This window comes from Labeo rohita, chromosome 25 (assembly GCF_022985175.1).
Source record: "Labeo rohita strain BAU-BD-2019 chromosome 25, IGBB_LRoh.1.0, whole genome shotgun sequence".
Taxonomy (NCBI): domain Eukaryota; kingdom Metazoa; phylum Chordata; class Actinopteri; order Cypriniformes; family Cyprinidae; genus Labeo; species Labeo rohita.
Window position 1 is genome coordinate 15601759 of NC_066893.1, and position 13316 is coordinate 15615074.

General features: G+C 35.9%; 1 protein-coding gene and 1 pseudogene across 1 annotated transcript; both read left to right on the forward strand.

Annotated features, from left to right (window-relative positions):
- The first annotated feature begins 612 nt into the window (after positions 1–612).
- On the forward strand, positions 613–8584 carry LOC127156848 (probable polypeptide N-acetylgalactosaminyltransferase 8; annotated as a pseudogene).
- A 766-nt stretch (positions 8585–9350) lies between these two features.
- Positions 9351–13292, forward strand: ribc2 (RIB43A domain with coiled-coils 2). The gene is made up of 7 exons (XM_051099928.1): positions 9351–9712; positions 9795–9876; positions 11224–11535; positions 11618–11736; positions 11846–12073; positions 12203–12369; positions 13158–13292. Exons 1-7 carry the CDS (start codon positions 9596–9598, stop codon positions 13234–13236), a joined length of 1104 nt encoding a protein of 367 aa, XP_050955885.1. The 5' UTR covers positions 9351–9595; the 3' UTR covers positions 13237–13292.
- The last annotated feature ends 24 nt before the right edge of the window (positions 13293–13316 follow it).

Below are 13316 nucleotides of genomic sequence, written 5' to 3' on the forward strand. Positions count from 1 at the left end.
ATTTTAAAAGAAGTTAAACACTAACTTTCTACCTTCTCTCTGTTAAAAGCAATCTTCATGTCTGCACCACATTTAAAGTCAAAGAAAATCATCATCTGAGAGAAAAGGTTTGGCACCATTTAAATGTGCACAGTATATAAATATCGCTATAACTCAAAACGTTAGAAAATACATATTGTAAATGAGATAAAACACTTACTTTTGTTGTTTCTCTGTTAAAAAGCAACCTCCTCGTCAGGGGTGCCTTAAGATAACCAGAGGCTCCTGGGCTACAGAATTACAGTGAGCCCCTCTACCCTAGATATTTTTTTTTCTCTCTCTCTCTCTCTCTTTTTTTAAGTTTCCAGAAAATTATGTTGAATTTCGATTTTTTTCTTGTTGACATACCAACAAGGCTTTTTAATCTAAAAGAGTGCCATGGTCACTATAAAGTTTTCTTCGAAGCACCTTGACTTTACAGTTTTCCCAGAACACTCTCTACTATTTGACTTTGTTTAGTAATAAAACTTAATTGAATTCACTTGTGCATTAAACCGTTTTCATACTTACCTGCCAGCCAATCAGAATCGACTATTCTGACAGACCATGCTATAAGGATATAAAAAAGATTGGACGAGCAGTATTCTTCATCTATTAAATTCAGACAGAGACATTACTTACTGGGTCAAAAAAAAAAAAGTACACAGAAGCTTTTAGAATACAATTTACATCAAGAAGGATGTACTGAGGATAAGCTTTGTTAACAGTCACCTTTATGAACCAGCGTTTGTATACCTTCTGAGGATTTTCCTTTTAAAATCACACCCACAAAGACATTTTGAAAATGAGGATAGCTGCAAGAGTCTGTGTGTTAGTTATTGGTGTCATAGTTTACAGTCTTGTGTACCTGTCATTTATCAGGTCGGAAGATCCGGAGGTTCTCCGAAGACTGAAGAGAATAGAAGATCAAGTTAACGAAATAGGTGAGTTTTTATTTTTTTACTTTTTATTGACTAAAAGATTTATCCTGTGGCATTCTCTCAATATACTTCCAATTTCAGCCATAGAAATCAAACATCAAAAAGTCAGAGAGGCTGTTGTGGAACAGAAAATTACAAAGAAAACTGAGGTTAAGAAGTTGTATCCAAAATCATCACTATTTAAATCATGGGGAGCTGAACTTACAGAAAAGGAACAGATGGAAGCAGAAAGGCAGTTTCAGGAGTTTGGATACAATGTGTTCCTCAGTAACAGATTACCATTGAACAGAACACTCCCTGATACTCGAGACGACAGGTAACTGCCTTACAACTGTTTTCTAGTTTAATATATTACAAAATATGGAAGTGTCAAACAATCCTTCTTATATATCACTCATATACGCCTATTTGGTGCTCAAGGTTTACTTATGGTCACATATATCCCAAATTCTAAGCTGATTAACCCATAACTTGCTTACTGAATTCATGACCATTCCATTGCCACCTAACTGGTGATTGTGTGATTTTTTTTTTATTTTAAAGTTTAATCTTCAGTCAGGTTTTATTACTGGGAACAAGAATTATATAGTTTTGTTTTATGTCTTGCAAAAATATGGCTGTATAAGTAATTTTTTTTTCTGTTTAGCAATTTTGATTTTCTTTTTGTTTGAAGGTGAGATATATTTCTCTAACAAATATTACATGCAGTATATACAGAAAACGTCACCTTTGCGAAACAGAAAACAAAAATATTTTAATGCAGATCCACAATATGTAAGACGAGAAAAACATAAACTAAAGTAAATTAACACAGCAAAATAATTTTATTCGAGCAGCTGCATCTGGGATGAGGAAGAGACCATTTTAACTCACAAGATGATGATATTTATTAACAGACTGAACAGAAAACACTTCTTGTCTTAAAGGAGAAGTCCACTTCCAGAACAATTTACAGATAATGTACTCAACCCCTTGTCATCCAATATGTTAATGTATTTCTTTCTTCAGTCATAAAGAAATTATGTTTTTTGAGTAAAGCATTTCACTCCATATAGTGGACTGCTTTGGTGCTACTTTCAATGCGGCTTCAAACGATCCCAAATGCGGTTGTAAACGATCCCAGCCGAGGAACAATGGTCTTATCTAGCGAAACGATCGGTTATTTATATACAATTTATATACTTTTTAATGTCAAACGCTCGTCTTGTCTTGCTCTGCCTTAACTGTTTTTTCCAATTCACGACAGTAAAAGGTCACTGCACACTGAGTCCGAAATTTTCACACGTTAAAAAATAAATACGTCACGTTATGTCAATCACGTTTACACATTGCCTCCGAAACTTTCGACATAAAAAAAATCAGATTGGGTTTGATTTTCTGCGTTTTTCGCATCCATTGCAAGCATTTCCAGAGGTGTTTTGACAGATCATAGTTAACGCATCTGATTCTGATTCAAAACTTTATATTTTTGTGGACAGTTTTTTTCATGAAAAGAGTTGATGTCTTCACTGTCACTTTAAAGTTTGTTGAATATAAGCATTAGGCTCATTTCTTTCTTTTATTATGTATTGCAGATGTACTGTGAAGATCTACCCTAAGGGGACCTGCCAACAATTAGTGTGGTTCTGATCTATTTTAATGAGGCTCTGTCAGTAATTAAAAGGGCAATCTGCAGCATCATTGACAAAACTCCTGCTCATCTGCTTAAGGAGATCATCCTAATAGATGACTACAGCTCAAACGGTTAGTTTTACCCTAGATATGTGATATTTTAATTATTTCAGAGGTACTGTGATTTAAGATATTAGATTTTAGATAATATATTTTACACTGTATTTTTATTTTTCTAAATAGTGTTTTTTTTTTCATGTGTTATACATCTGAACTTAATTAAGAATATAGAAAGAATAAGACAAAAAAGACTAAGAAACAGTGTGCGTTAATTATAAATTGTTATATTATAAGTGTAACAATTTATTCTAATACATATTTTTAATTTCTTGACAGAGGATCTACAGTTGACTCTAGATAAACATATTGATCTGATTAATAAAGACAAACCTTGGTTAATCAAGAAAGTAAGACACAAACGGCAGATGGGCCTTGCCAAGGCAAGAGTCTCAGGTTGGGAAGCGGCCACAGGTCAGGTGGTAGCCATTCTGGATGCGCACATTGAGGTTCATAAGCAATGGTAAATACTACCACAGTCTGAGTTTTTAGAGGGACTTTATATCTTTTATAAATATACATCTGACTGCTGTATTGTTCTAGGGCAGAGCCACTACTTACACGAATCAAAGCTGACAGGACAGTAGTGCTGTCACCAGTGTTTGACAAAGTGCTTTTTGACACACTGGAAATTAAGAAGTATAATCCTGCTGCCCATGCATTTGACTGGAACCTTTGGTGCATGTATGAGTCTTTTGGGCCAAAATGGCACAAAATCAACGACCCATCAGAACCAGGGAAGTAAGTGTATCTTTTTCACCTTTCTAAACACCTTTACTTTCTATAATTCATTTTAAATGCCCCTGAATAGAATGCGCCATACATTTTGAAAAGTAAAATGCCACCAGAATAATAACTCCAAATGAACTCAAAACACTTTTAACCATAAATGTGCACAATGCAGAATTTTTCCAAAAAAATCACATATAGAGTCATTCTGTGTCAAAATCAAACAAATTTCTGAAAGTTCCTTGGCCCAATTTTTTGATTTTGTCAATAGTTTTTCTAAAAAAAAGATGTATGGTGATAAAAGTCAAAACATTAAATGTCATTGATGTATATTTACTGAGCAATCCACTATTTTGTAGAAAAGTGGTCTAAATGAAACATTTCACCTGAGATTCAGAGCCAGACAACTCAGACTTATATTTTAGTCTGGGACTAGGTTTAAGCCTTGTCTGTGAAACCAGGGGAAGTAGTATTAAAAATATCTTAATGCCCTTTTAGATTTTGAGTCTTAGCAAACTTTCCTTTCAGCTTATTCAGTTTTAAGGCCCTGCATGGTTCAGTTCCAGAGATATTGCAATCTCAATATGGCTTCAGTAGTAAATTAGTTTTTGGGTGATCAAAAACCAAACGTGAGTCAGCTTGCATTCAGCTGATACTTTTTTCTTTTAAAGAAAGGTGTAAAGAACAAATAATATTGAAATTAGAAATTTATCTTTTTTCCATCTGTGAAAACAATTGCATAGAACGTACCTGTCTGAGTGACATAAGTATTCTTTTTCTAAAATGTCCATGCTTTTAACTAAAGAAGTATTAAACAAAAGCTCAATATTATTTTAAAATGTGGTTCTTAATAAACTTTTCTTTTGTAGTTTTCATTTTAAAGCCATATATGGTTCAATCCCAGAGTTATGGGGAGCCCAATCTCCAAGTTTGTTGAATATTACCCATTTTCAGTGGTCGAAAACCAAATATTGGTTATTTTGTATACAGCTTATACATATTGCATTACAGGACAAAGTAAAAGAATAAATAATGTTGAAACTAGAAAATACATGTCTGAGTGCTAAAAATGCACTGAAATGGTCAAGTTGAGGCACATTACCTTGCTTTCTGCTGTCTATTCATAAGATTCTATATTTAAATCAGTTATAATGATATTTGAAAGAAGGGATTTTGTTCATTTTAACAGCTTCTGAAGCTACAAAGAGTTGTAGTATTGCAACTACGTTTGAAGAAAAAATCTCTCACCTCTTAGGGATGTGTAGTTGCTTTCCCCATACAGTGTATTCACATCAGTAAACCAAGATTTGCCTCGTCTGGGTTAAGTATTACACTTTCTTTTTCTTTTTTATTGTTAGAACTTGTGAAGCATAGTCATATATTAAGTAGTATTATAATGCTAAGTGGCATATTTGGAGGAGTCACTGATAGTAAATCAAACTTTAAAACATTTAAGGTCACTCACACTTGAAATAAGTAACACTGGGCAATTCTAAAACGCAGGTAAATGGCTGTTCATACTTTACCCAGAGTTAACGATTAATCTAGGTAACCTTTCAAAGGTTCACTTCACGTTGTGTGTGGGTTGTCTCCTTTTTTACCCTGCTCTGAAGCCTGATTTGTTCACATTTGTGTAGCTGCACAAACCAACGGCGCTTTAGCCTGCCATTTCATCAGAATCTTCTCCTTCAGTGAGGAGGATCATCCCTTCACTGACTCTGCAAGAAGCCGAAGCAAGAAGCCCAGCTGATTCACCGCTGTCAAAGAACCCCGGCAGAGGAAGATCAGCTTCGCTTTTAGCAAGATCAGAATGGGAATTAGTTGCTCACAGAGCACAGATGCTCAATCATTTAGAGCAACTCGGGTTGCAGATCAACCCCCAGAAAAGTCAGTTGTCGCCCAGACAGTGAGCAGTCTTTCTGGGCACCACTATAGACTGCTGAAATGAGGGCGTGGATTACACCGGAACGGTCACTGACTATTCGGTGACTGGCGGCCTCTTTCAAATGGATGGTTCATCCCCTCAAGGATTTTCAGAGGCTGCTGAGCCTCATGGCGGCAGCTTCCTCTATGATCCCATTGGGCCTGCTTCACATGCAATATTGTTTCAATATTGGCTCAAAGCCCGAGTCCCGTCCCACGCTTGACGCCTGGGCCAGATTCACATCAGGGTGGACCACCGCTGTGTCAAGGCTGTGGCCCCTTGGACAACTTCTCATCTGTTTCAGACAGGCCTACAGTTGGGACTGACCTCCAGGAGGAAGGTAGTAGTCACAACAGACACCTCCAGCTCGGGTTGGGGTGCTCTGTTGGAGGGCAATCCGGTGTCCGGCTCCTGGTCAGCCACAGAGCGACATCTGCACATCAACTGCCTCGAGTTACTGGTGGTTTTTCTGGCCCTGAAAACCTTCCTGCCAGCCTTGAAAGGGCATCACACCCTGGTCCGATCGGACAACATGATGGTGGTAACCTACATCAATCACCAAGGTGGGCTCAGGTCTCGTTCCCTCTACAGGATAGCTCGATGCCTCCTGTTTTGGGCACAGGACGAACTCCTCCCAATAAGAGCAGTTAATGTGCCGGGCAGTTCGAACCTAGGGGCAGACATGCTGTTCAGGGGCAATGTAGCTCCAAGAGAATGGAGGCTACATCCTCATATGGTTCGGGAAATCTGGTCTGTCTTTGGAAGGGCAGGGGTGGACCTCTTCGCCTCAGAAGACAACTTTCACTTCCCAACTTATTTCTCGATGCGGCGAGATGCTCTGGCCCACAAGTGCTTGCCTATATGCCTTCCCCCCCGATAGCCCTGCTTCCTCAGGTCATCAAACGGGTCAGGGAGACTAAATGCTCGGTCCTCCTGGTAGCCCTGCTCTGGAGGAACCAAAGACTTTTATTTTTCTCTGTGTAAAAATAATATAATGTTGCTGCAATCTTTCTAAAGTCATTTTTACTTCTGTAATTTAGCTCCGAATCTGAGGTGAAAATTGCCATTTTGGCCTCCTCTACAAAATAGTGGATTACTCAGTAAATATACATTCATGACATTTAATATTTTGGCTTTCATCACTATACATATTCATATTTTTTCAGAAAAAAATACTGACAAAATGAGATTTAACTCACATTTATTTTTACCGTGGGGAATGGAACTAACTGCTGTATAATGAAGGACATGTCAACTGTAATAATACTTCATTTAATAAATTAATATTTTAAGATTATAAAACAGATTATAATTTGATTAATTTTCTTTCTTGTTAGGAGTCCCTCAGTCATGGGTATCCTTGTCGCTGAACGTCAGTTTCTGGGAGAAATTGGAGTTTTGGATGAAGGAATGACAGTTTATGGGGGTGAAAATGTTGAACTAGGAATACGTGTAGGTTATTACTGCACATTGTGGCACCAAAATGATGCCTATAATATGTGCTTGATGTCTAAAATTTCATAAATCAGGTCTGGCTCTGCGGTGGGAGCATTGAAGTGGTGCCGTGTTCAAAGATCGCACACCTTGAAAGAGCACATAAGCCATATTCACCAGATCTCAGCAAACCCATGATTCGAAACGCCCTGAGAGTGGCTGAAATCTGGATGGATGAATATAAATCAAATGTTAATATTGCCTGGAATCTCCCTCTAAAGGTAAGAGTAAACATTGTTTCAAAGTTAGCTTAATATTAAGTTGAATATATCAAGTTCTTTTTTATATCTATTAATTTTGCTGATTCTCATATCAGCCTGGACCTGGTTGATAAAATAAGAGTTTTATTTTTCTCTAGGATCATGGGATTGATATTGGTGATGTGTCTGAAAGAAAACAGTTACGAGAGAAACTCAAATGTAAGCCTTTCAAATGGTACCTGGAAAATGTATATCCTCTCCTAGACAGGTGGGAAGACATAATTGGTTATGGTGTGGTAAGCAACACAGATGTTTATAGTCTATATAAACTTTCCCTCAAAAGAAGAGACTAATAAAGCGTACTAGATAGTTGGTCCATTTTAGCTAGTTATCTCTGAACTGCTGCTGTTTTACTTTCATGACAGCTGAAGAATGACCTTAAAGACAAATTCTGCATTGATCAAGGACCTGTTCCTGGAAGTGTACCTATTCTGTACACGTGTCATTACTATAAACCTCAGGTACTGTATGTGAGTGTAAACCTTTGCTTTGAGTTACCACGTCCAAAAAGCACTTTTCATTTGACTTTATCTCACAGCATTGTTCTTACAATCGTAATGGAGAGATCTACATTGGAGGCATCAAATCTCACACGTATAACTCTAACCGTTGTCTAATGGATCCTGGTAGTGGAAATACACCGGTGTTACATGACTGCAAAAATGCCAAGGAGAAAGGATTGAGTATATACTGGGACTTTTCTCAGGTAGGGTCTTACTGTGTGTTTTATTTATTTATTTATTTATTTTGTGAAATATTTCGCATCACATTGCTTAGCATTGCAAAATATGTGGTTATTATGTGTTGTCATATACAGTTCAATTTTTGTCCTGGTTTCTGTTTTTAGGGAAATGCAATAAGAAACAGAAACACAAATCGATGTCTTGAGATTGGCCAAGGAACAAATTCCTACTATTATCTTATTTTGCAAACATGCACAGGACAAAAATGGACAATACAACATGTCATCAAAGACTTTTAAAAGGAAATTTCACAGAAGTGAAAACATTTGATTGTGTTCTTGTCTGGGTTTTATTATTATTATTATTAGTTTAAATCAACTGCCAGTTTAACCGGATACAGGCCACATGTTTAATTACATTGAATTGCATATTAAAACTTAACTTTGAGTGTTATATTGTTAGTATTGTAATTTTTTTAATCACATCTTTGAAATATCATTTTAAAATTTTGCTAAACTGACAACACTTCAAAATGTTGTTCAAACACTGATAAAATCGCAATAAAATGACATTGGTCTAAGTGTGCAGCATAAATTAAAATTTAGATAAATAACTCTGCTAAAAAATGTACTAGTCTAAAGTTCATGATACACAGGGATGCTCAGTTTCCCATTAAAAAAGCATACTGGATTCCCTTATCAGTGGAATTTAGCACGAAAAGGTTTTTATGGTTTTTATGGATTTTCTGTAATAAAAAAATAAGGTAACAGGATCAAAGCAGATGTTTTTAAAAGTGTTTAAGGGAGAAGTCCCTTTTCAGAAGAAAACATTACAGATAATTTACTCACCCCCTTGTCATCCAAGATGTTCATGTCTTTCTTTTTTTAGTGGATAGGAAATTATGTTTCTTGAGGAAAACATTCCTGAATTTTTCTTCATATAGTGGACTTCTGTGGTGCCCCCAAATTTGAATTTCCATATGCAGTTTAAATGCAGCTTCAGATGGCTCTAAACAATCCCAGGCGAGGAAGAAGGGTCTTATCTAGCGAAACAATCGGTCATTTTTTAAACAAATTTACAGTTTATTTACTTTTTAACCTCAAACGCTCCTCTTGTCTCGTCTCTGCGATGCGTAATCTGTGTAATCCTGGTCGATACAGTTAGAGTATTTTGAAAAAACTCTCTCGTTTTCTTCTTCAACATCAAAATCGTCCTACATCACTGTTTTACCTTTTCTTTTTCTTTTTTTTGTGAAGGGCATTTGATCTTCTCTGCATGTTCACTTTGTAAACACTGGGTCGGTACTTCTGCAGCGATGTAGGATGATTTTGAAGTTGGGAAAGAAAACGAGATTAAAGTTTTTTGACATGCCCTGACTGTACTGACCGTATTGAACCGGAAAAAAAGTTCACGCAGATTTAGACAAGACGAGCGTTTGAGGTTGAAAGTATATAAATTGTCAATTTGTTTTGAAAATGACCGATCGTTTTGCTAGATAAGACCCTTCTTCCTCGGCTGGGATTGTTTAGAGCCATTTGAACATCTTGGATGACAAGGGGGTGAGTAAATTATCTGTATATTTTTCTTCTGGAAGTGGACTTCTCCTTTAATTACATGTATACGATTAAAACCTATATTTAAGATGTTCCGTTTACGTTTAGCAGAACAACTGAAAATCAACCGCGAGAGGGCGCGATTTTCAAACATGTAACTTCAGTCTCCTAGCAACGCATTTGTTTGTGGGTTTCCCTCGTTTTGTGACACCCAGTTAGTGGATTAAAAACAGATCGCTTCATCGATTTAAACTAGTGATATATAATGAATCAAGTTGAGCTTCTGTCAGACCGAGTTGCAGCTGTTCAGCTTGACAGAAGGAGAAACAGGGAGCTGCAACGCCGGGAGAAGATCTTCAATGATAAAGTCCGCACGATCGGAGTAAGTTTGTTAGCTTGAGACAACTTTATACAGCTGTAAACGACATTAACAAGTTATTTTTGTTGATTTCTCTAATGGTCAGGTTGACAAGGATGCTCTTGACCACCAAGTTAAAGAACGAAGAGAGAAAGACCAACGGCAAGCGAATGAACGTAAAGTCTATGGTGAGCTCTGCGAGGAACATTGTCATATTTTTTGGTCTGGATTTATTATTACAAAATACTTAAAATATTATTTAGTCATACAATGACTACATTAATAAATGACATTTTCACAATTAGCCTTTCCCCCATAAATCTGTATTTAAAAATGTCTCATCTTTCAAAAATGTAAATATACACTATCAGTCAAACATTTTTGAACAGTAAGATTTTTAATGTTTTTTTAAAGTCTCTTCTGCTAAACAGTACAAATTTGAACTAATATTTTTACTATTTAAAGTAAATTTTCTATTTGAATATATTTTAAAATATAATTTATTCCTGTGATTTCAAAGCTGAATTTTTAGCATCATTATTTCAGTCAAATGATCTTTCAGAAATCATTCTAATATTCTGATTTACTGTTAAAAAACATTTATTATTATGTTGAAAACAGCTGAGTAGATTTTGTATTCTGAGTAGATTAGCTTTGATCACAGGAATAAATTATATATATACACATATACACTACCGTTCAAAAGTTTGGGGTCAGTACATTTTTATTGTTTCTTTTTCTTTTTTTTTTTTAAGAAATTAATACTTTTATTCACCAAGGATGTATTAAGTTATTAATTAAAAGTTTATTAAAAGTTAATAATAAATAATTTACATTGTTATAAAATATTTATATTTTGAATAAACACTGTACTTTTTAAACTTGTTATTCATGAAAGAATCCTGAAAAAAAAAAAAAAAAAAAAAAAAAATCACAGGTTCCAAAAAATATTTGGCAGCACAACTGTTGATATTATCCAACATTGATCATTCTAATAATAAATCCGCATATTAGAATGATTTCTGAAGGATCATGTGACAATTAAGACTGGAGTAACAGCTGATAAAAATTCAGCTTTTCATCACAGGAATGAATTCTATTTTAAAGTATGTTAAAATAAAAAACATTATTTTATATTGTAAAAACATTTTGCAATATTACTGTTTTTTTTCTATATTTTTCATCAAATAAATGCAGCCTTGATGAGCATAAGAGACTTCTTTAAAGACTATTACAAGTCTTACTGACCCCAAACTTTTGAACGGTAGTGTGTGTGTATATATATATATATATATATATATATATATATATATAGTATTATTTCAATAGAAAGCAGTTATTTTAAATAGTAAAAATATTTTATTTTTTTTCTGTTTTTGATTTATTTTGGATCAAAAAAAATGCAGGAATGATGAGCAGAAGAGACTTCTTTAAACAAACAAAAAATCTTACAGTTCAAAAACATTTGCCTGGTAGTGTATATATATTATTAATTTTTTGTGTTTGTGGGAAACTCTTTTTCTGTCTGTTTTTAGCTGATGAGCTGCTGTGCAGTGATCGTGTAGCATGTATCCTGGATCAGCGGCAGAAGAAAGATGAGCGTCTGCTGAATGAAGCAATTGTGCAATTCAGACAACAGTTTCAACAACCTGCCAGCCGGCGCGAGTTTGATCTGAACGATCCAGAGCTGCTGAAGAAGCAGGAAGGGGTGCGGATACTGCCGGGGCTGCCTGGAGAAGATCTGGCCCAGAAGGACAGGCTGAGGAAGCAGCAGGAGCAGCTAAGAGCATGGACCCTACAACAGCAAGACGAACTAGAGCGAGCAAAACAAGAGTTACAACAAGAGAGTAAGTTCCCCTTCTGAGCCCCAAAAACTGTAGATTTTTACCAATGTTTCAGTGACATTTTCTCCTTTTCCAAACTATATAGTGCATCAGTATGATCAAAGCAGACTGGCTCTAGACAACCGAGCTCTTGAATTGCAGAGGATGGAGGAACAAAGCAAGAGAGCTGCAGCCATCGCCACCAAAGACTTTAACCTTGCACTGGTAATTAACCACTAAAGTCACAAGTCAGGCTTTAAAATTCAAGAAAAACTATCAGTACTCTCAATTAGCCTTCATTTTCCCATTGTTTCTTGCTGCTTCTTAACCACAGGCTTCAGAAATCACACACCGACGTCTACAGGAGCGTGACGAAGAGGAGGAAAACAACCAGACGGACATCCTGAATCAGCTAAATGGAGATCTGCTGATGGAAAACCCTGAGCAGAATATTAGCGTGCTGGGCCTGTCTCGTCTGCGCAGGGACTATTACAAGGGAATGAGTCCTAAAGAGCTCCAGGAATACACGCAATACCAGCTGCAGCAAGCAGAAGATAGGAAGGTAAAGAAGTTAATATTTTGGGGTTTTTTTAGCTTTTATTTATAAGTAAGTAACATCAAATGGCACTTATGAAATGTTTAAAATGCTTAAAATACAATTAAGTGTTAAGAACCAAATGAATGTGTACAGCGTGCTGTCATGGAGCAACGAGAGAAGGAGCTTCAGGAGCATCAAGTGCGCATGACATCCGCCCGTGCTGCATTGTTGCTAGAAAGACGGCAAGCACGCATTAATAAGGAGCTGCGCAGGGCTATGGACAACACCAATGCACAGCTGGCCCAGGCTCATGATGCTCAGTGAGTTAAATGGGGTTCGGCTGACTACAATTCTGAGATATAAACTGGCAATTGCGAGTTGTAAAATCCAGTTTTGAGGGGGGTGACTGATATGTTCTCAGAATTGCGACTTTTTTTCTCACGACTGCAAAGTTTCTCACAGTTTTGACTTTATAACACACAGTTGCAAATTTATATCACAATTCTGAGAAAAAAGTCATAGAAAAAAAGTTTATATCTTGCAATTCTGACTTTATTTCTCAGAATTGCGAGTTTATTGTGAGTATCTCGCAATTCTTTATACCTTTATAACATGCAATTGCGAGTTTATCTCACAGTTCTGAGAAAAAAGTCAGAATTGTGAGTTTGTATCTTGCAATTCTGACTTCAGAATTGCAACTTTATTTCTCACAATTGTGAGTTTATTGCAAGTATCTCGCAATTCTGACTTCATAAGACATAATTGCGAGTTTGTTACGCAATTCTGAGAAAAAATTCAGCATTGCAAGTTTGTATCATGCAATTCTTGAAAAAAAGTCAGAATTGTGAGATGTAAATTCGCAACTGCAAGGAAAAAGTAAAAATTGTGAGATAAAAAGTCGCCATACTATACATTTAGGAAAAACTAAAAAAAAAAATCTATATTAAATATTAAAATAAATTAAAATATCAATATTAGAAATATCAATATTAGAAAAACCTTGAAGCTAAAACAATGACATTAAAAATGTTGCCTTGATAACTAACTAGACTGTATTTAGTTATTAAAATGACTGAAACAAAATTTTAATTTTCCTTTCAATTTACAGGAAGAAACATCTTCAGGATGTCTACACCAACATTCCAGACGAGTGCTATTTTTCCCAGTTTAATACCAGCAGTAGATAAACGTTACAGTGGGAACCTGAAAGATGAACACCATCAGTGCTCAGCAATCGAGGACAATACACCGTATCATTTTACAGTCA

Coding starts and splice junctions, on each gene's coding strand:
- ribc2 (XM_051099928.1), top strand. CDS start 9,596: ATGAATCAAGTTGAGCTTCTGTCAGACCGAGTTGCAGCTGTTCAGCTT. Junction 9,713..9,794: donor ATAAAGTCCGCACGATCGGA/GTAAGTTTGTTA, acceptor TCTAATGGTCAG/GTTGACAAGGATGCTCTTGA. Junction 11,737..11,845: donor AAGACTTTAACCTTGCACTG/GTAATTAACCAC, acceptor TCTTAACCACAG/GCTTCAGAAATCACACACCG.